We start from the raw sequence: 25,272 nt of genomic DNA, 5'->3' as shown, positions 1-25,272 counted from the left end.
TAGGACTGATAACCATATTACTGAGCTTTTGTTCGATCATAGAGCAGAACGGTTTGTAGTGTCACTTTTTGGATGTCATTCTAAATACTTTAATTCTATAACGTGAACAGCTATTTCCAAGATTACAATGTGTAACTTATCAACCAGCAATTTCTTACCATTTGTTTTTCTGTAAGTTTGTATTATTTCTACCCTTTTTTTTTTAATCTCCATGTATTTTTTTGTTTCCTTTTCTTTAAATAAAAAAAGAAAAGTAAAAAAAAGAAAAGGTGAAACTAGTAAAAGGCTTATACACCCATTCTGGCTGCTCTACTTGAGGGGGATTTTTTCCTTCCAAGCATCATGATTATCTACATTTTTCTCTTAAGAAATCTTATATATATCAGGGTACAGCAAAAGACAGTGGATGCCTGAACTGAGCAAGTTTGGGGCTACTAGGGCATGTGCTTCATAAGTGAGAAATATGATGAGAATAAAATGAACAAGGACAGGTTCAAATATTGAGTCAGTGTTTTATCAAAAACACAGAATGCAAAGAATAATGAACAAATCATGTATAATACCTATAGAAAAGATCAACTTTAAAGTCAGTTCTCTCTCAGAAAACAGAACAGATACATGTTTAAGAACTATGTAAAAATAAATTAAAAATTACTTCTAGCTCACAAAGCATGAATTTGCACTTATTTTCTTCACTTAGAATAGATGTAGGCTAAACTGAAACACAAAATACACCATGTGTCAGGGAGAAAGGACAGACACAAAATAAGTCTTCGTTTTTGAATTATCATGTTACTTTTTAAAAAGACATAAAGGAATATGATTCAATGTCATGCCCGGGATGTAGAATCAATTATAGCCTAAGGAAAGTAGCCTGATAATAATCACTTTCTCTTCATGCAATGATGCAATGATGCAATGATGCAATGAATAATATAAAATTAAGTATTATCTGATTTCTGAAAACAAATTTATGTATACATGCAAATCAATGTAATACACATATTCCTAAAAACCATGCAAAATAGATTCAAGTGCTATATTATTTGTATTCATAGAATAGAAAATCAACTTAAATATATTACTTACATAAACATTTTATTTGGAATTAAGTAATTGTGAGTTTATGATTTGGTCACTGTTTGGTTAAAAGCAATGTCTCAGGGCATTGGCAACTCAAAGGGAAAAAAATTAAATACTGAAATCTCACTTTTAACAGTAATGCTTCTAAAGCCAAAAGAAGTATAACTGGTGAGACAGTTTATAATAAATACTGTAAATCTACCTATATTTTTCAAAAAAGTCATCATCATTGGATTTCCAAAGCAACAACAAGGGCGAGACCAGTTCAGTTAGTCCTGATGGAGAAATGAACGAAAGCACATTAACAGTCTGTGCTTTTTAGGCACCCTTGGGAAAATACCAGAGCACTGGCCAGTAGCTGGAATACTATTACTATTCAAGCAAAATTAAGGTATATTCAGAATATCATAAATGTATGGAAATATGATCTCTTTCTTCAATAATTATTTTATTTCAGTGGAACTCCATATTATCAGTATTACCCTACTTAGTCGAAGAAATATGGAAAATATTGATAAAAGTTTACCTCATATATTTAATTATGACCTGAGGTAGTGTTAAATCAATCCAGGTTAATACAGGCATATCAACAATTTCCAACTCTAATAAAAGAACAGACCTGTTCTTCAACTTGCTAAATTTAATCAACATTTGCACCAATACATTCAATGTGAGTAAATTTAATTTAATACTCATGAATATTTTTGTGATGTCCTTTTACAAAAACCTATAAAATATACAAAAATATATATTTGAAAATGACTCATATTCACTTGATAATAAAGTGAATGCATCAGTTCTACAAACCAAAACACTTCCATGATGTGAAATATAGTATTTTTAGATCTTAAATAATGACTATTTGTAAATTGGAAATAGAAGACAAAAGAAAATAAAGATGGAAGGAATGAAACAGGAAGTCAAGAACTCAGAGATAGAGGGCAAGATGCACAAGAGGCTATTATTCAGAAAATTTCAGTGGGAAAAAGGAGAAACAATTATACAATTTTCTCAATCACACAGTGATCTATTTATTTGGCACATAATTGTATAATCTGTTAGGCATTATAGAAGTTTTCTATGTGTTTAACCTTTTAAAAATGTATTAGTTAAGTTTATTGGTACATTTCAGACATACATAAAGAACACATATATTATAGGGGATTTCTACTTGCACATAATTTAACTTGATTATTCTTTTTCTCCATTTGCTCACCCTCTCAATTTCTCTCTCCATTTTATTTGCATAGGTTTTTAAATTCATTTTTCATTCTTTTATCATATTATTTTTCTTTTACTTTCCTTCCATTCCCCATCCCTCAGCCCTAGTTCCCCATCTTATTTGAACAATTTCTTCCTACCTCAAAATATGTATTATACATTTTAGTTCTCATTTACACTTTCTCACATCACAGATACAATGCAGTATTTAGTATGTGTTTCAAATTTATTTCACTTATGATTATGCTCTCAAGGTACATCTATTTACCTAAAAATGTCTCAAGTTTATTCTTCTTTATGGTATTGTAATTCTCCATTCTATAAAAAACACATCTTCTTTATCTATTCATTGTTTGATGGATATTTGGTGTATTTCTAAAATTTAAGTATTACAAACTGTGCCACTATCAGCAAAAGCATGCATATATTGCTGTGGTATGAAGGAGAAAACCTGGGTCCAATGGAAATACTAGTCCTAGTTTTCTGGAGTAGTTTTCTGAGGAAATTCCATAGTGAGTGCACCAATCTATGCTCTCACCAACAGTAGAGAAGGGTTCCTTTTCCCCTATGTGTTTTCTACCATTTGCTATTAGTAGATTTCTTAATAACAGTCATTTTTTCTGGAGTGAGATGAAATCTCTGCACTGTTTTAATTTACATCTCTCGAATGACCAGTGATGTATAATTTTTTCATGTTTTTGCCATTTCTACTTCTTCATCTGAGAAGTGCCTATTTATGTCAAATGCCTATTTTTGACTGAATTTTCAACTTTGGGGAGCATAATTTTTTGGGTTCTTTATATATTCTAGATGGCAGTGCTTTGTCCTTGGAAAAGCTGGCAAAAAACATTTTCCCACACTGAGTTGTCTCTATATGTTTAATCTTTATGATCTATATTATGCCTCCAGTTTAAAGAGAGGGAAACTATTACTAATAGAGTAGTCTGATCTAGATAAAATAACTAGTGAGAAGCTCACATCAGTTTTAAGATCAAGTCCACCACACTTCAAATTTTGTGTTATTTTCCATTCATACAGAATTAGACTTCAGTTTCCTATAAAACACCACATAAGCCACTGCAACTACAAAGATGAACTTCTTTCTATCCACCTGGCAAGGCACCTGTAGAAAAATTGATCATTCACTTATAACTTGCCATTTCATTTGCATAAATGGTACCACGTGTCTTCATAAGTTTCTCACAGTACATCACAATTAGGATTGACAATTCTGATAGGCTGCTTGGTACAAGTCAGAATTTAACAGTTACCGAAGTCGCTTTTGTGACAGACTTGATATATGAAATTTCAAGTTCCAAAGAACAGCAGGAGCAAAGTTAAGAGGATGGTTAAAAAATACAGAGAACTGTAGGGTACAGTGGTGCACACTTGTAATCCCAGCACTCTGAGAGGCTGAGGAAAGAAGATTGAAAGACTGATGCCAGACAGCCTGAGAAATTTAGTGACTTAATAAGACTCTGTCTCAAAACCTAAAATCAACATTAAAACAAGGCTGGGGACATAATTTAGTGTGAAGCCTTAGGTTCAGTTCCCAGTACCACATCCACACAGAAAACTATAAATGAACATCCAAAACACTAAGTCTGAGACTTTTCTCTTTTAATTTTCTTATTAAATGACAATTTTGTCTTAATTTTATTAGCTGCATTAGATGTACCAAATATTTACTATAAATAACTTGCCAACCTTTCAAAAACCCTCAATCACGAAAAATTTAAGTTATTCAAAATCATGTTTCTTCATAATTATCATATGAAACTAAATTAAAAAAATCACTGTGTCCATTAAAATTGGTGGTTGTTAATTTTATTTGTCAATATAATCATGATGTGATTCTCCATTATTTGGTCAATCCCAATCTAGATTTTACTGTGTATGTGTTACTTAGATGTAACTAAAATTTAAATCTGTAAACTTTTAAAAACATTGACAAAGATCATATATATTAAAAGTACTATATTTTGTCAAGTTACATGTGTGTATGTGTAATAACTATCATCAGAAAATTAATATTTAGATTACTTTACATAATTTTGGCAAATCTTACCCAATAAAATGAAAGCCTTAAAAGATGAAAAATATAATTTGAGAAAAATATAATTCTGCCTCCAGAGTTCCCTTGGCTTAATGAGTACACCATCAACTCTTTTCTGAGGATCCAAGATGCACTCGAAAATTCAGACTTACCAGAACACACAGATGTGCAACCAGCTACTAAAAATATCTGTATTTCTCATTTCCATCTCCACCTCCATCTTTATATCTGTCTCCTGTTGGTTTTGTTTCTCTGAAGAATCTTAACTATTACAGCAGCCATACTTTCAAATCATATTTATGTATGCAAAAATAAATGTCCTTAAAGACAGTTATCAAGGCTATTTCCATGTTTTAAGAACAAGTGCCCAATGGACAGAAAATGATAAATGCCCAAAAGCATAAATTATTGAATAAGTTAATTAAGTACATGTATCAATCAAATGAATAGAATCAACCATTACCTTTTGCTGGACGAATGGAAAATGCTATCCCTTTTAATGAGTTTACAGGTTGCCATCCAAATTGGGCGGACTTATTCTGATGATTATACAACCTAACTGTTCCCCAGAAACATGTTTTCAACAAGAAGCCTCGTGGTCTCAGCTCTATCTCATCTGAAGATAGCTCTAGTTTTACAGGCAGGGCTTGTGCTGTCACTAAAATGTGCCCAGCAGGTATGTTGTTTATTGTATAGCTGAAAGATCTGCAACACAACAAAGTAATCCAAATTTAACTAGAAACAGATCTTTGTAGTTACAGAATTCAGTTATTACAAAAATGTACGTATTGTCGATTAATATACATGTTTAATTCATAATTTACAATAGTTCAAAATTATTATGAAAGCAAAGAGGATGATTACTAAAATATAACTGAGTCCACAAACTGATGTACATATAGATCTATATTTTGGAATCAAATATAGAATATACTACAATTATTTGGGTACATAGATTCATACTCTATCATGATTCTAAAAATAAGAAACTTGAAAAATAAAATCTTACCTCCAAAATTTTCCAGTGTTAGAAGTTTCTAATGTTATTGGAATATGAGTACTGCATGTAGGTGGAATCACATATGAAAATATTTTAGTATTCTGGAGTTCTTCAAAGTCAATATTTAACTGAATCCAAATATGCATAGGTAGCATATTAATAATATGCAGTGAATGAGTATTTGTGGATTTCACACAAATATTACCAAAGTTAAGAATAGATGGACCTGAAAAAATGAAAAAGTAAATAACTGCATTTAATGTTGGCAAATACATTCATTTATTTTGTGTGGTTTCAAAATGTATTTTCATCAAAATGTCATTTATATAAAAATGACACTGAAAAAAATCACTAAAATAACAGAAATAATTACATAACTTTTACTTAATTACTATAACTTGGTGTCTGAAAATTTTTGCCTAAATTTCAAAATGAATATATTCTAAATATACAGAAAGTTGTATGACAAAAAAGTAAAACAAAACACAGCACACTGATTTGGAACACTCAACTAACCTCTCTATTCCCAATAAAATTATTTTATTAACTTACTCATAATTTACAGAAATGAGTAATTCATCCATCAAGCACTGCCAAAAATCTCCCCTTTAAGTGCTCAAGAGAGAGTTTTCAACATGACCAAGTACAGAAGGAGCTATGTTGGAGAAGCTCAGATAAGAGACACAGGTTAAACTCCTTGGAAAATGGGGTAAGGCAAATATACCCAGACACAGAAAATTAACCTGAAAGATAAATTATCTAGATTGAACCAAATATCTAAGTTGTTGAAAAAAGAAAGCAGAGACAATCCTAGTCTGCTGCCCCCAACCACACACATGCAATTCTTAGGAAATATCACCTTGGGAGCAACTTTAAAATCCTGAAAGAAAGAGACAGCACTGCATGCCAGTGGAGTAGGATTCCTACATATTTTCTGTCCTACCTGGAAGACAAAACACAGCATGGGAATTTACAGTTGGGGCTCCAGGAAAGTTACAGACTGCAACCAGGCAAAGGAAAGCTGGCAATACAATCATAGGCAATCTGGCCCCCTTTCACCCTCTCAAACACCAGGGAACACTATGGCCCTGTGTCACCCTACCCACTGCTGAAAAAAAAAAAAAAAAAAAAAAACGAAGGTAATCTCCTAAAATGAACAGACAAAAGCTGAACAGCACAAGTTGTGGGCAGAACCATTCTTGCTGGCGGGGAGCCACAGGTCATGTACTCCTGGAGACACAAGGAAGAGAGAGTCAAGGGAGTCAGAGCAGAATGGATGCTTTTCTACCATTTCTCCAATCACCAGAGAAATCCAACACATGTTAAAATCATTCCCACTGCCTACCATCCCACAAAGGCAGTGGAACCAGTCCACTAAATCTAAGTACTGTGCCAAATTCCACAGGTTGGAAAATGGGGCTCTAGGGTCATAGAGCAGGAATGGTTAAAGATCTGAGAGTGAAGGAAAAGAGAGTCACCTAGGGCAGGGGGCTTTTGGTAATATTGGGCAGAAGGCCTGTCTTAATTATTTTCTCATCACTGAGACACATTAGCTGAAACCCAAAATTTAAAAGAGGAAAGATTTATTTTGGCATACGGTTTGTAGAGGTTTCAGTACATAGTTAGCTCAAGGCTGGGAAGCAGTACAGAGGGGCATGGTAGAGGAGAATTGCTTATGGTATGGCAGCAGGCAGCAGAAAGAGAGAGCAAAGAGGAGCAGGAAAAGTAGACAGACCTTTCCAGGCAATGTCCACAGTTATATGTCTCTTCTAACCAGACTTGCCCAATCCAAACAACAAAAACCTTCATAGTCCAGTAACCTCCCAAAAGCCCCACCCACAAGTGTACAAAGCTCTAGAAGTATATCCAGTAAGATATAACAAGATGCCTGGAGAGAGAACTTTGACATGAGCTTGAGATTTGCCCTGCAAGGGAGGGATCAGGAATGGGAGATCACCGAGAAAAGATGACAAAGAACCATGGATTAGACAAAGCACATCACATCCTCTCTTTCCTAAAACATGGTCAGATGTAGAAACAGAGACAAGGGTCTTCAATTGGCCATGCCCAAAGCACAGCTTCCATGTAGGAGGCAGGCCCTCATCAATCCACGGCAGGAAGTTATGCAGTCTCCTGAGGGAAAATCCATTTGGCTGCCTGCAACTAAGTAAGGGCCACAATAAGAAGGCAACTGTGTAGACACTCTGACTATAGGTACAGTGGATATAAGGGGAGTGCTTCATTCATTTGTTGTCTGTTATGAGTTATCTTTGTATTTATTTTTATTTTTCTTTTATTCATTTCATACTGCTTTACAACATATTATTTCCTTTATTCTAGTGTATCTTCTTATTTTTCTTTTTTATCATTCTTGCCTCTCTATTGTTTTTCTTTTGCTTTTCCTCATTTTCCAGTCCCCTCATCCGTCCTCTCTTCCTCTTCTCTTTTTATGCCATATATGTGTTTGTGTGTGTATGTGTATATATATATATATATATATATATATATATATATACATATATATATTAAAATATGAATAGACTAGACTTTTATGAGTAGCACCATTCAAAGGCATATTGGAATAACCCTTATGTGCAAAATAAGCTATAAATATATTAACATGTGTTGATGATCACAGAATTTCTTCCAATCTGTAATGATATTTCTTTCCCTCTGCATCATTCCCTCTTCCGCCGACCACCACAAGTGTTCTCTGAAATCCCCCTCAACACTAACCCTTACTCCAGCTATAAAAATAACACTTAGACTCTGTACTCCTGCTTTCTACCTAGAAAACATTTCTTTTATCTACTTCTGTTATTACTAACTTACTCCTTTCCTTTTACCTTCCTTATTCCTTTCTTCTTCTCTCCACTCCTCAGACTAAACTCTAGTAGCAGCAAATTACATTCTAGAAGTTAAAATTAAAGAATGGGAAAAACTGTCAAAATAAATTTTAATGTTTATGACTGATATATGGTAGGATCTGTGGATGCTGTTATAACCAGTAGAAATTCTCTCCTTACAACACAGTGACTGGCTCCACTGCCATTTAAATGAGTACATTTAAATGGTAGACAAAACCTCTTGAAAACTAAAGCCACAATCACAATACTGGAAAATATAAACAACCTAAAGCAATCTTCATATCAACAACAAAGTCTTCATTCTATTTCATTTCAAACCTCAATGTACACACACACACACACAGAACACACACACACACACACACACACACACACACACACAGAACACACACACACATACACACACACACAGAGGAATGTGAAAAAAATAAGCAAACAAAGTGCCTTCAAAAATGTCCAACTCTGGGGTTGGGGATTTAGCTCAGCGGCATAAGTGACTGCCTAGGAAGCTCAATGTCCTGAGTTCAATCCTCAGTACAACAAAACAAAACAAAACAAAAACAAAGTATCCAACTCTGGCAAAGCTGAACCAGGGGACACCAACAGAAAGGAAATCAAACACTAAATATCTGAGCTGCATAAAATGATGAAAGAGGAAGGAAAAACTCAATGAAGATAAACATGATATAAATGGATAAGCGTGATATAAATTAACAAATATAACAATGTGGTTGAGAGTCAAAGAAAAAATTAGAAGAGCTGACTAAAGAGGTTCAAATTATAAAGGTAATTTTTTCTTTTAAAAATGAACTCTATAAAAAGTGTCAAACAACTAACTAATTTAAGGATAACAATATGCAACGTATTACCATTGTTACCCTATTATTTTGTTTTGAAACTTTGTTTTTTTTTCCTTAAAATAAAAACAGTAAAATTATGCAAATAAAAAAGTATGCAAGTATATACACATTACAAACAATAAACAAGAGGAAGCACTACTAGTTATATAATAATGTTAGACAAAATATATTTTTAAAATATTAGTACATTTTATTACATATTCATTACACTCACTGGAGAGTGTAGATACGTGCATATAATTTAATATAGTTCTTTTTGTTCCCATTTCCCTATCTTCCCTACACCATCTTTCTATAACAACTTCATTTCCATTTACCAAAGATTAATACCCCAATTTTCTATTTTCTATATTTCTTTAGCTCGTTAATTATACATTGAATTTGTCATAAAAAGTTATGTGGAATTTAAAATTATGAGGTTTATATTAAAGAAAATTGCCATAAAAAATAGAAGACATTGCTTGATGATAACAAAGTCCAAGAAGGCACAGTAATTCTAAATATGTATATAGCACGCAATAGAGATTTTAAATTTGGGAAGGTAAAACCCTGAAAGAACTCTTTGGTCACTGACAGACTTATCACATATAAAAAATTAATATTAGAATAACTAAAAATATCATTAACTGAATGGACTCAAATGACATTTCAAAATTAACCCATCCAAGAATAGCAGAATATACCTGCTTTTAAACAAATATGGAACTTTCAACAAATGGCCATATTTTAAGTCAAATATAATAAATATTTATAAATATAAAAGTACTGAATTATTAATATCTATATCTGAATACAACAAAATCAAACCAGAAATCTTGAATAAAAGGAAATAGGAAATCTTGTTTTACAAATTGCACACTTCTGGGCCAGGGATATATCTCAGTGGCACAGCACCTGTCTGGCAAGCACAAGGTCCTCAATTTACTTCCTGGCACTAAAATAAATAAATAAATAAACAGCACACTTCTAATGAACCCATGATTAAAAGAGAAGCTTTAAGAAAACTAGGCAGATAGCCTACTGAACTAAATTAAATTGAAAACTATCAAACTATATGTGATACAGCAAAATGCTTCGACAAAAATTGAGGGATAAATGATTATGTTGATAAAAATATTAATGTGAAGATAGGGTTTCAGAAATCAAGGACAAAATGGAATCACATAATGATATATTTTAAAAATCCTTTAAAAGGATAGCAAACTACCACATAACTCTTAGAAGATAACCTAAGATTAAGTGGATTTAGAGAGATATTACAGGGCAGGACACATGGAATATATAAATGTTGTTTAGATGAATTATGTAGAAAGCTGTGCAATGGGTAAAGAAGTCAATTTTAAGGTAACCAAGGCTTACAGAAGCCAAATAATTACAAAATACAAAATAATGAACAATTTGTATAAATGGTAAAGTTTCAGAGAAAATTAGAAGCATATGAAATTCAACTATAATACTTCTTTCATTATCCTAAGTTAAAATTTTACCAGAGTAAATGCATATTTTCCCTTGTAACTTTAGAAAATACGCTTGTATCATATCTTTTTAAAAATATACATATATGTTTTGTTTTTAACTAGGTACATTTTTTGTAAGTAGATAAGGTACATAATGATTTTTATGGAAATTGAAAAATTAAAATATACTGCATCAAAGTAAATAAAATCAAACCGTAACAAAATATGAGTTGTTGGTTATGAAAAAAGAACCCATATAGGAACCTTGATACCCTTCCTTGGGCCCAGCAAAGCCACACTCAGTGATCCCAGCCTAGCCAAGGAGACCCTCTCTTGAAAGGACAGCCAAGACCAACACAGCAAGGAACTGGAAGGTGGCATCAGTTTTCTCCAGAGGAATACAGGAAAATGACAAAATGAAGAGTGAAATGCAATCTAAAATCCCCAGGCCATCTCAAGTCCAAGAGACATAGACATAGAAGAAAGTGTATGTAAAATATCTTGAAATTTCTGAAATAATAGGAAATGAAGTAAAGAAACAACTCCAAAAATCTGTAAAGGAAATCAAATCAGAAATAATCTCCCAAGTAAAACAAGAAATGATATATATATATATATATATATATATATATATATATAACGAAAGAAATGCTAAACATAAATAAAGAAGACATAGATAAATAAGCACTATTGGAAAATGATGAAAATCTTGAATAAACTACATAGGAAACAATTACAATGCATGAAAAAGATTCAAAGAGATATCCAGGAAATCAAACTTCCATTGAAAGCTGGCAAAACCACTTGAACAAATGTGAAGATAGACATTCAGACCTTGAAGATAAGAATGAAGCTAAGGATCAGGAATGGAAAGATTTTTTTTAAATAACAAGAAAGCAAGAAAATACTATTCCATACCTGCAATAAGATGCAAAAAAAGAGATATAAGTGATAGGTTTAAACAAAAAATAAATAATCAATACAAATGATAGGAAAACACTGTTTACAGAAGTAATACCAGAAAAATTTTCCAAGTATGGGAAAAGAAACTGACATATACATAACATGAATAAATACAACTCCAATTAGTCTTAACCAAAATAAATATACACTCAGACACATAATAATGAAGATCTCAGAAATTCAGAATAAGAAAAGAATATTAAAATCTGTTAGAGAAAAGAAACAGATGATGTTTAAAGGTAAGCCCATCAAAATTACAGCAGATTTCTTAACACAACACTAAGGTCAAGAAGATCTTGGAGTGAAATATTTCAAGGCCTAAAAGAAAACAATTTTGAGCCCATATTAATGTACCCTGCAAAAAAATCATATAAAATTAATAGAGAAATAAATACTTCCACGACAAGAACAACTGAAGAAACTCATGATTACCAAGCCAACTCTACAAAGAGTCCTGAAAAGTATTATGGACAGAGATAAAAATGACAATAATTTCAAGAATAATAGTAGAAAAAGCCATCCCAGCAGGACAAACAATTAAACGGGGGGGGGGGTAAAGAAACAACAGCAGAAATATGACATGATATAAATAAAAATGCATATCTGCTATAACCATTATTGTGAATGGTCTCAGTTCACCAATTAAAAGAAACAGACTGATGGACTTGATCAAAAAACAAAATCCAACCATATTTTCTATATAAGAAACTCATGTAACTCAAAAGGAATTTCATAGACAGAATGTCAAAGGATAAACGACACTTCATGCAACAGAAGCCCAGAAAAAAGGAGAGATAGCTATTCTGTTTGCAAACAATGTGAACTTCAAGAATGACAAAAGAGATAAAGAAAGTCACTACATACTGGATTGGAAAAATCTTCAACAGGAACAGATAACACTCTTAAATATATATGCAACAAATATGGGAACACCTAGTTATATAAGACAAATATTAATGGACATGAAAAACCAAATAAGCAATATCACAATTAAAGCAGCAGACGTGAGCACTCACTGTCAAATTAAAATTGATCAACTAGGCAAAAAATCAGCAAAGAAATAACAGAAGTGAATTAAACTTGTGAACAAATGCACTTAGTAGACATGCATAGAGTATTCCACCCGAAGTCAGAACACACATTCTTCTCAGCTACATGTGGAACTTTCTCTAAAGAGAGCAAATTCTTGACCACAGAACACACATAAGTAAATGCAAAAGAATTGAAATTATCCTGTGCATATTATCTGAGAATGTTACACTGAAATTGGCAATTAATGACAAAAAAACAGCAAGCATTCCATAAACATATAGAAATTAAATAATACCATCCTGAACAACCAAAGAGTCCCAGAAGAAAGTAAAGAAGAAATTAAACAATATCTAAAAACAAACAAAATTGCAAATTCAGGGACTGGGGATTTAGCTCAGTAATATAAAGTGCCTGCCTGGCACCCCAAGGCTGTGAGTTCAATCCTCTGTATCAAAAAAAAAAAAAAAAAAGTAAATAGAATTTACCAGAATCTGTGCAACACAATGAAAGTGCTCCTCAGAAGAAAATATATTGTGTGAATTTCCAGATCAGGAATACAGAGTGATCACAAATAATCAACTCAAGACTACAAATCAAATATCTAGAAAAAGAACAAGTCAAGGCCAAAACTCAAAGAAAGGAGGAAATTATAAAGATCAGATGAGAAATTGAGAACAAGAAACTATACGAAGAATTAATGAATCAAAATGTTGATTCTTTGAAAGAGTAAACAAAATTGATAAGCCACTAGCCAACCTTATCAAGAATAGGGAAAAAAACCTCAAATTCATGCAATGAGAAAAAAAGGATGACATTACTACAGATGCTGTGGAAGGTCAGAAGACCATTAATTCCTTACTCGTATGATGGGAAAAAACAGAAGAAATGGACAGAGTCCATTCTGTCCATGTAAAAGTATGAACTACCAAAGATGACAAAAGATAAAAAATATTTCCATAACCAAATATCAATTACTCAAATTGAGTATGTAATTTAAAGCATACCACCAAAGAAAAGCCAATGTTGTAATATATTCACAGCTGAATTCCAAGAAATTTAGAGAAGATTTAATACCAATACTCCTCAAACTCTTTAATGAAATTGTAAGGGAAGCAGTTTTCTCTAACTCATTCTTGGACGCAAGTATTATTCTGATACCAAAATGAGAGAAAGTTCCAATCCAAAAGGAGAACTACAGGCCAACCTCCATAATGAACATAGATGCAAAAATTCTCAATAAAATACTAGCAAAGAGAAAGCAGAAAATCATCAAGATAATTATATATCATGACCATGTGGAATCCATTCCAAGAAAGCAGAGATGATTCAACATATACAAATCAATAAACATAATATACCACGTCAACAGAGCCAAAGACAAAAATTACATGAACATCTCAATAGCAGAAAAAGCTTTTGATAAAGTCCAAAACTTATTTATGATTAAAGCCCTACAGAAAATTGCAACATATGGTCTCTACCTAAACCTGATAAAATCCATCTATGACAAACAGTCAACGTCATACTAAACAACAACAACAACAACAACAAAAAAAAAAAAAAAGAAAAAACTAAAGCTTTCACTCTAAAATAAGGAACATGACAAGAATGTCTATTATCACCACTCCCATTTGGTACAGCTCTGGAAATGTCAGCACAGTTACACAAGAGAAAAAAAAGGACTAAGGATAGGAAACGAAGAAATTAAATTATGATTCTTTGCAGATGACATGATACTCTACACAGAAGCCACAAAAACTCCAACATAAGACTATAAAGTTAATAAGCAAATTGAGCAGCATAGCTGAATAAAACACCACTCAAAAATCAATACCATACTTGTTCACAAACAACAAATTCACTGAGAGAGAAATCATGGAATTAACACCTTTCCAAATAGCATACAAAGAATGCAATACTTAGAAATCAATCTAACAAAGGCTGTAAAAACTCTGTATATTGAAAATTCCTATATACTAAACAAAATTGAAGAAGATATCAGAAGTTGGAGAGATTATCTCTTGCTCTTTGATAGGTAGAGCCAACATTATGAAAATGATCATACTCCTAAAACTTTTATACAGATTTAATGCCATTTCATTCAAAATACCATTAGCATAACTCACGGTTCTAAAGGAAACTTTCCTACAATTCATTTGAAATGGAAGAAACCTAGAATAGCAAAGAATGCTGTGCAACAAAGGGAAGGGAAGAGACATCACAAGCCCTAAGTTGAAATTATACTACAAATCAACTCTAAAAAATTAGCATTGCACTGGCAAAAAACAGACTTGATTATCAATGAAAAATATTAGAAAATTCAGACACAACTACAAAGACACTCAGCCACCTTATTTTTGACAAGGGGGCCAAATATGTTCATTGGAAGAAAAATAGCCTCTTTAATAAAGATTGTGGGAAAATGGCTTTCCATAAGCCAGCGACTAAGACTGGACCCATGTATATCAGTGAACTAAACTAAAGTAAAAATTTATCACAAATCAAAATATTAAAACAGAAACACTAAATCTACCTGAAGACCAGGTAGGTAGAACTCTTCAAGACATAGGATAGGAAAAATGTTCACAAAAAAACACAAACCACATAAGAAGTCTTTCAGAGAATCAATAACTGGGATTTTATCTTATTAAAAAGTTTTTCCAGATCAAAAGAAATCATTAATTGCATGATAAGAAAACCCACACAATGGGAAAAATTTTAGCCAACTGCCCCTCAGACAAAGGACTTATATCTAGAACATATAAAACTTAAAAAACTTCAGGACCCCTGAATTTAAAGACTCAATTCAGTTAGCATCTAAGATGCATACGCACTTCTGAAATGAAGAAATAGATATGGCAAAGAAATACATGAAGAAATGTTCAACACCACCAGCCATGCATGGAATGCAAATTAAAACAACACTGAGATATCATCTCACTCAGATAAAATAGTTGTCATCAAGAAATCAACCAACAGCAATATTTGATGTGTCTATGTGAAAAAAGGAACACTTTCCACTGTTGATGGGAGTGTAGACTGTTATAATAACTTTGAAAATCAACGAGGAGATTTCTCAAGAAACTAGGGTTGGAAGTTCCATTCAACTCAGATATTCCTATTATTGCTATTTTCTGAGAACAACTGAAGACATCATTCCACAGAAATGGATGTGCATACAAGTTTATAGCATCATAATTTATAATAGGTAAATCTTGGAAATAGCCCAAAGGCCCATCAACCATGGAATGAAGACATCACATGTCTTTATTCATGAGCAAATGTGTGCAACTTGAGACCATACTTACAAGTGCAATAAACTAGACTCACACATGTAAATTGTTTCCCAAGTGTAAAAAAGCCTGAAAGATTAAATAAGATACAGAATGCACAATAGATATAGTGAAAAGAAATAGAAACTACTCAAAAGGAATAAACAACTGGGATGGTGTCTTAGTTACTTTATGCTCGTCGCTGAGACAAAATACCTGATGCCCAAGTTGGGAAAGGAAAGGTTTATTTCTTACAGTTTTTGGAGGTTTCAGTCCACACTCAGTTGGCTCCAAGACAGGCAGGCATGGCTGGGCTGCAGTTCATGGCAGCCACCAACAGCAAACTCGAACCAGCAAAGACAAAGACACACCTTCTTCCTGCCATTACATCACATCCTGGCTCCACACCTATGTGGGTGGAGCACTGACACTATCAATCCAAGCACTATACAATGAACCATCACAAATGAACAATGCAAACTCATAAGGCCTGGGGGACACAACATAAACCATGACAGATGGGGAAAGGAGATAAGAAAGAATAAAAAAGGTTATACGGATATATGTATACATATATATGTGTGTGTGTGTAAGTGTGTGGGGGGGTGTATACAAATTAGATAACTACTAATCTCTGTTAATGCATTTGAAAACAGTTTATGTTTTCATTGTTTAAATGCTTGATCATTTTTATGCCTGAATCCTGTAATCTGAACTACTTTTAAGATAACCATATGCAATATATTAACTAGTGTTTCAAAAGTCTGTATCACTTTCATCATTTTTGTTTATAAAATTTTTTAAATACTGTAAAAAGAAAGTATTCAAATTAAAAATTATGGAATGGATGTAGAAGAGACATCTCCAAAGATTATATATAATTTAAAGGAACATTTCTTGAATTAATAATGGAAATCACCACCTTAGTCATTAAAGAAAGGCAAATCAAACACCTAGTGAGACAATGTTTCCTACTTAGTAAAACTGCTATAATCAAACACAGAGGATAACAAATATTGTTCAGAATGTGGAGAAATTATAAACTTCATATATTGGTACTGTGATTGTAATTTTCTGCCATCACTTTGGAAAATATTTTAGAAATTTCTTAACAAGTTAAATATAAATTTGACATGAAACTCATTAATTATATTCCTATAAATCTAACCGAAAGAAATTGAAGAATATGTCCACTCAGTTTCACCTGCCCGACTATAGTATCAGTATACACAATAGCCTCAACTAGAAATAGCTCACTGTCCACCAGTTGGTGAATGAACAAATCAAATGTGGTTTTCTCACTAAATGAGATGCTATCTAGATATAAAATGCAGCAACATATTGGTTAGAACTACCAGACAAAAGAGCCTAATAATAGTATGCTATGCAAATTAAGCCCTATATGAGAGATCATATATTGTTGGATTTCATTCATATGTAGTGCTCAGAATATGCAAATCTATAGAAAATTGATTAGCAATTAGCTGGGGTATGGAATAGAAACATAAAGTGAGTACATAAGCATAAGGATGATGGCAGCGTTCTAAAACCGGATTGTTACAGTGTTTCTTAACTACAAATTTACTAAAATATACTTACTTGCACATTTTAAATTTAGGAATTATAAAGAATGCAAGTTCTGCTTTAATATATTTTATTTAAAAATAAAGGCTGTATATTCTTACCAATAATTACTTGATGTATTTGCTTTGGTGTCAAAACTATATTGCAATCATGTTTTTCTTGAGGAGTGGCTGGCTTTGACTTAAGTCCTTTGAGATCCTAAGAAAAATCATATTTCCAAAATTCATCATGCAATATTAGCAAAAAGTCATTTACAAATACAATAAAAGAGCCAATGATATAGCTCAGTGGCACAGTATCTGCCTGGCAAGCATGAGGGTGTGAATTCAATTACTGGTATCAGAAAAAAAAGAAGATGATGATGAAACAATACGTAAAATACTGCACATGCCTTTCTATCCAGGGACACTCTCTCCTTGGATGCCAGTTCCCTGGTACATATCAATCGATTCGTTGTGATTGGACACTCTGTTGAAGAACACTCCTCTTTTATTTCCTCTTGAGAGAGTATGGGTGACTTTAGACCAGAGGCTGGCAGCATGGCTATGTCTATAGCATTATTTGAATGCGCACATTTCCTACAGAAATAATAATAATACGCAGTTGAGGTCAAGTCTTTTAGAAAATAAATTCACGAATCCAAATATTCCCCACAGTCTTTACTACTGATGTCCCATTCATATATAATTAACAAGACTGGTTCACTAATCTGTAGAAATATTCCTTTGCTAAGGAGAGTCCCTACTAAAACAGCTAATAGAGGATGGCTGTATCTTCCACTCACACTCCAGTCCCGTATTCAGAGACAGATCACAGTGAATGACCAGTTATAGCACACTAGAGACCAGACCCTTTGACTCAAGGCAGGAAGTACTAGTTTAGGCAGAAAACACTTTGGACATCAAGGTGACTGCATACATTTGCAACATATCCTTCCTCAGCTCTTTTTCCTGCCCTATTCTATTTCCTTAATTGCATATAAGTTTCTCTAAGTATATTCTGCATAATTTACGAGCACTGATATCTTCATCTCAAGATTTGCTTCTTGGGTAACCTACATAAGATATCGCCAAGAGGGGCTGGGGATTTAGCTCAGTGGCATAAGCACCTGCCTTGCAAGCAGGCAGTCATGAGTTCAATCCCTGGTACCGATAAACAGTTTAAAGAAAATTTGTATGCTTAAAATAGTTCAATATCTTAATTCTACTACACAATAAAATGTGATTCAAAACATAAAAGTTGAAAAAGAAACTAAAACTATGCAACCACCAAAAATCTCATATTCACACAGAAAGAACTGAAATTTGACTTTGGCATCCTATACATAATACCAGAGAGAACAAAAAGCTAAACTACAAGAAGAAAAGAAAGGGGAAAGAGTCCAATACATTGATATAAACAATGATTTTTTTAAAAAGAATTCCAAAGTGCAGGCAACAACAGAAAAAGAATGAAATTATATCAAACTAAAAAGTTTCTGCACATGAATGCAAACAACAGAGTAGACAAACAACAGAATGTAGAAAATTGCACACTTTATTTGACAAATGATTGATTTCCATAATATACAGACAACTAAATTTAATAACAAAGACAAAAAATTTAAGCTTCTAAATGGATTACTTATATGAATGGACATTTATTTAAGGATGAAATTCAAATGGTCAAATTTATTTTTAAAATGTTCAATATCACTATCCACCAGAGAAATGCAAATTAAATCACAATGAAATATCATTTCACCTAAGTTATAATGGCAATTGTCAAAGAGACAAAAATGATAGATGCTAGTGAGGACATACACAGAAAGAATGGGAATATACTATTGACAGGGATGTAAATTAATATATCTAGAATGAAAAATAACATGGAATCTCTTCAAATAATTGATAAGAGAATTATCACTATTAATGATCCCACTTCTGAGTATATATCCAAGAGAAATGAAATTAGCATTCCAAAGTGATACTCACATACCCATGTTCATTGTGGCACTATTCATGATAGATGTGATACAGAACCAGACCAAGTGTTCATTAACAGATAAATGAGTATATGCATATATGTGTTTATATATACATATAATTTAGGCATGCAAACTATAAAATGGTATCATTTGAAGCAAAAGAGATGAAACTGGAAGACATTACATTAAGTTAAATGAATTACAGAGACAGACAAATAATCATGCATTTTCTCTCACAGGTGCATGTTAAAAATAAATCAACCTGAATATAGTACCTGATTTCTAGAGGCTAAAAAAGGTGGGGTAAGAAAGAATACAAGAAGGTGAGAAAAGTTGGAAAGCAATAATAAACAGCAGGTTGGCTATAGATTACAATAATGTATAAATTTTATGAAAAAATAGAAGAGCTTGAAATCTCCAAATACAAAGTAATAATGAAAAAGGTATACTTTAATTACTGTTATTTAACCAGTACACATTATATACCTATACTGAAATTATCACACTGACATCAGTAAATATGTATAATATTTATGTAAATCAAAAAGCTATAACATTGTTTAAGGAGTCAGAAATTCTAACTATTCTGATTTTATCATTAGGCTATAAATATCATGCTATATAATATATATATATATATACATATATATATATATACACACACATATATATCAATCTTAAATAGCTAAAGTAAAAATAAATCTTAAAAAGAAACAGAAAAATTTCTGGATCTCTGGGCAACAAGACTAAGGAATTATTCTTTACCTCGCTGCTTCTTTCTGCAGGCGATTTTGTCTTAAAAATTTGATATAATTTGAGTAGTAGTCTTGATGTACTCTCTTCTCTATTTTTTCAAGTTCAGTATATTCAAAATCAGGGTCTATATAGGTGTACCTTGGAACCTTTGTGAAAATTGTCCTAAAATATGAGTAAGTGATGTTAAAATCTGTACACAAACATTTGTTCAATAATTATTTGTAGAGTGCTTACTAAGTAATATTTAACTCAAGTGTTGGGCATAATATGTGGAACAGAACAAGCTCTAGTCATTTCTTTCACAGACTATTCTATATGAAAACATTATTATATATAGAACTAGAGTGATACCTAATTAATTCCTTAATGTAACTGAAGCAATTTTTCTTCTTAAAGTCACCTTAAAGCCATCTTTGCATAGGCAATTTGAGCCATTCTATACGAGAGATCAAATTTTAAGAAATGATAACTGGCTCTGAGTTGTGGTTTTTTCTTTCAGTTTACAGCTTTTAATTTAATATGACTAAAATAAGAAAAAAAGAAAACTGAATCATTTTATTTAACACGATACTTTGTTACAACACCAGAGCTTATGAAATAACCATCAATTATAGAAAGAAAACAATCCACTAAAAAACTGCAAATTATATCTCATATTAACTGGCTTACTGTTTTTCCCTTTTATTTACCATGAATTTTGATTAAAAACAAAGAGTAAAATTATTCCGACTTCTATCTTTTTTAATCCTCAGCAAATTTTATAATAGGATCATTACCCTTGATAGTTAATTCCTAAGTATGAGCCATTATGTACACATACTGGAATATCCAACTGTACTTCATAAATACATTTATTTTTTATGCTAACTAAAAAATTCAAGAAGCTATAAATGCTGATTACTCTGGCATGATTTTACACATTGTACACATGTATCAATTTTCAAAGTATAAAATAAATGTTTAGATTCAAAATAATGTTTAATCAGAAAAATGAAAAATAATTCTGGCAGCGCAGGCACTATGATTTGTTGAATACTGCTTGAGGAATTGAACTTTATCACTTTTCTTGTTTCTGCAGGTTCACAATAAAATGAAATGAAAATATGACTTACAATAAGAGTCATATTCATACTTTATTTCTCACAGTCAAATGAAAATTAGTTATAAATTAACCTATTTTTCTTGTATTCTCCAATTCTTCCCTGTTTACATGAAGACAATCTTAATTGCGTTAAAAGTTTTAACAGAGTAAGTCAGTAAGAGGGGAAAATGGTTAGTTATTTTAAAATAGTGATATTTAAATTTCCATTCAAGCGCTGAGTCTTTATCAACTTTAAAATTTAGAAGTAATTTCTATATCTAAAGACTTGACATTGGACAGAGGGGGAAAGAGAGGTACAGGAAAGCTATAGTGGATTTAATACCTTAAGTGTCAAGGAACTATTAACATAACTAAATCCTAAATCTTTATCAGTTCCTTAAAGGATAAAAAAATTACAAATATGCTCACAACTTGAAACAAGTGATTTAAAAACATACAATGGACCAGGAACAAAATTTACATGTGAGTAAAACATTGCCCTCATTTATTTACTAAAATATTTACCGAATGTTAACTATAAACCTGATAGATTTCTAAGCACAGGCCATACTGCAGTAAAAAAATTCAACAAAAAAACCTACCTTTTTTCTTCTCAAAAAGAAAACTTAGGGTGCACTGGACATTAAATGGCATTTACAATTATCAACATGCAAATGTAGTATCATAAAATATCTTTCATTACTTACAGTTATTAATTACTAGGCAAAAATAAAGCAACTCAGTTTTTTTCTAAAAGTAAATATGGTCATAGGAAATAAACACAATGCTAAGTTTTATTTCTTAAAATTTCTGACAATTTTGGACCATTTAATCAATAGGAACTCAGAAACAAACTGTTAGTATTAAATTAAGACATTATATCTTTATATATACATATTTATACAACCTTAAGAAAGAGAGGAAAAGCATACATAAATATTTCCAGAAGCATCCATTGTAGGAGACAAAGGATACAATAAGCCAAAAAGTAACACACCAGTTTTTATACTATATAATGATTTAAATAGTGAGCTATTTTTTTCTGTACTTTATTGAAATTGTCAAATTTTTTAAAAGGCAGATGTGGAAAAAATTTGCAAAATAAAAGCAATAAGATACTCTATAGAAAAACCTACAATTTTCTTACTAGATAAATAAAAAAGTCCTACAAATCAAATGTTATTACAAAAAACTGGCTGCAAAACTAGGCAAGCCTATTTCCTTAAGACAAATAGACAAGTGTAGAAAGTCCAGAGTTATATCAAACTTGCACGAACAGCATACAGCAAGTAGAGGAGAAACTTACTTCAGACTCAAATGTGCAAAAAAAGCTGCTAGGCTCAGAGCCCAGATAATGATGTCAATATATTTTGGCAATTTTTGGCTAAACATTGGTAAAATAGTAATTTAAATTTAAATTTAAATTTAATTTCATAAATTCTTATGATTCTAATGTGGGAAGTCTCAGTTCAATTTGGGGAAAGTAATTGGAAATGTGTCTCTGAGGAAGAAAACAGATTCTGACAATAACAATAATTAGTTTCTCAAAATTTTATTTTTTTACACAAACTGAAAGTGTCAACCATACTTAATAAACATGACTATCCTGAACACTTGTTAGACTCCAAAGGTGATTATTTCTTTCTTCTATACTTTTTATTGATATATTTTAAGAATTATTTTATATATCATCTGTTTCCAGAAAATATACAGAATATATGAGAGGTTAATTTTTTAAAATGCACTACCATTCCACAATCATTTCATTCCATTTAAAACTAAATGAGGAGATCAAATATTATTGTGTTCATTATTAATTTTTTGACATTAGGAGTTATTCAGACCTCTGCATTTCATGTTGGCTATAGCTTTAAAAATTTTAATATCATGTGTTACCTGAACACTTCATAACGTTCTCCTGGCCTGACACTTGCAGCTCGTTCATTGGGAAAGGCCATCAGTGCACCTTTCATTGACTCATTTTTTGACTGATAGTCATGAAGGTGTGTCCTTGATGATTGCAGCTTTGCTACAGGTGCAAAATCCTTATATTTTGTCAAGTCTTTAGCCACAAACTGTCCCGTGGGATTACTGACCAAAGGGGATATACCTTTTATAGAATTAAATAGAAAGATCATATACAATACTTAGACTTCCAGTTTTCAAAAGGACAGCCATTAATTAATAAATACACAAGATAATTGGTTTTAATTTAAATGTTAAGCCAAAAATAAATACATTCAAAAATACAAATTAATATGTGAACCTATACAATGTTATCTATCAATTAATACTAAAGTAAATAATAAAATGAACACAGATAAAACATGAGAATTGCTAAGACAGAGGATGATCTATATAAAACTGAAATTCCTACAGGTTTAAAAAGGTGTATGTCAGTTGTTTAACATGGTTCAATATATAAAATTTGTAGAGAATTGGATAACATACCAACAATAAGAAAATCTATGGGATGATCAAAACCAATTTATAGTATACACTCAAGTAAAACCATAGAAATAATGAAATAAAAAAGCTATAAAAAACTTTCAGAAACTGTATATGTAACTAAATCATAAGTGTGATCCTAAGAATTGTAAGTGTATCTATTAGGTAAGCGGTAGAAACACAAATGTTTTGGCCCCTATATAGACCTACTAAATAATTAAAACTGGATAATTTATAAATTTATATATTTGTAAAAGCTTTCTAGATTATTTTAATTCATATGAACAGGTATGAAAAACTGAAATAGAATATATGTATAATGGATTTTCTATATTACCGTACCAGGATTAGCTTTCATCACAACTTTCTTAGTGAAAGGCTTACATAAGCTTTTGAAATTTAAAGTTATGTGATAAAATGGTTTCATTGATGTAGACTGCAGATTTTTATCTGCCACTGGACCAATAAGCTCTAACGCCTGTTTCACTTTAAAGGCTCCAACTTGATGTGGAATAAATGAGAATGTCACAGTCTATAAAAAGAAGAGCAAAAGTAATCAATATTTTATTGTTAGGAGACAATAAAAGAAAATCCAAAAAACACTCTATTTCAATTTCAAGGAACACTAGTTCATCATGGTGATTTGAATATACCTTACGAATTTTCATCTTTTAAGATATTTATTATTGAAATTTACTGCAGATAAATTAAGAATATTGTATGAAAACATTTTAAAAAATAGTTGATTAAGGATCTCCAAAACTCTACCTCTCTATAAATGATACAAAACTATGGCAAAAAAACTGCCAACAGGTCAACTTTATCAGGTATTTCAAAATCATCTGAAAGGTTACCAACTCAAAGAGTTTTTTTTTGTTTGTTTGTTTGTTTTGTTTTTTTTTTAAGTTGCTGAGTCTGAAAGAAGAGAAACATGGCATTTTTATTTGCTGTGATCCCACTGTCAAAAGTTTCACAATGTTTTTCAACAAAAAACAAAACAAGCCAACAAAATAGCATTGCAACTATGGGAACTGTGAGAAATCTTAGCCTAGCAATAGCAAGTAAAGAGTACTTTGATAATTTCTAAAAGTCCCATCTTCAGAAAACAGTATCTATTTGTTCTGTCAACTGACTGAAAAGTCTGTTATAAGGGATATTATTGTTGTATGGGATCTAGAATTCACTCTGTGGATTTTTTATATCATAGCAACATGAAGTGACATTATCATTTAAAGATAAAACAAACTAATACAAAACAAATGATTAAATATATAAGACAACACTTAAGAATAAGGTAGTTACATGGTATTTCCAAAATTCTGATGTATACCTAAGAATATAGATAGACACATCTGTAATATTCTCAGGAACTAGTTGAGAAATTGTAATCTCACACCTCTAGCTGACAGTAAGGATCTTTATAAGAAAAATTTGAAAGCTATAAAGAGTTGAATAATGCTTTCAAAAACACTGGAGACATGCCTTGACAGACTTACACAGAGGCTCTTGAAACAGGCTATAATATTATTGGTGCAAATAATTTAACAAAGCCTCTTTCCAATTATTGTCCGAACACTTAATTATCTAAGTAGAGAATTTATTGACTGCATACAATAAAGAGTATAA

General features: G+C 31.7%; 1 protein-coding gene across 6 annotated transcripts in view; it reads right to left on the bottom strand.

The window, feature by feature from the left end:
- Positions 1-25,272, bottom strand: part of Cfap47 (cilia and flagella associated protein 47) — a 386,549-nt gene that overhangs the window by 331,849 nt on the left and 29,428 nt on the right. For all 6 annotated transcript variants that reach the window (XM_063245680.1, XM_063245681.1, XM_063245682.1 and 3 more), the window contains 7 exons: positions 23,989-24,178; positions 23,095-23,308; positions 20,127-20,279; positions 17,787-17,973; positions 17,497-17,593; positions 5,370-5,586; positions 4,824-5,065 (listed from right to left, as the gene is read on the bottom strand). In XM_063245680.1, the coding sequence (XP_063101750.1) occupies positions 4,824-5,065; positions 5,370-5,586; positions 17,497-17,593; positions 17,787-17,973; positions 20,127-20,279; positions 23,095-23,308; positions 23,989-24,178 (1,300 nt within the window). The remainder of the gene's footprint in view (positions 1-4,823; positions 5,066-5,369; positions 5,587-17,496; positions 17,594-17,786; positions 17,974-20,126; positions 20,280-23,094; positions 23,309-23,988; positions 24,179-25,272) is intronic.

This window comes from Cavia porcellus, unplaced genomic scaffold (genome assembly GCF_034190915.1).
Source record: "Cavia porcellus strain 051 isolate PalLab524CR breed Dunkin Hartley unplaced genomic scaffold, mCavPor4.1 scaffold_3, whole genome shotgun sequence".
In the NCBI taxonomy this organism is placed as follows: domain Eukaryota; kingdom Metazoa; phylum Chordata; class Mammalia; order Rodentia; family Caviidae; genus Cavia; species Cavia porcellus.
This window is presented reverse-complemented; position numbering and strand designations above follow the sequence as displayed.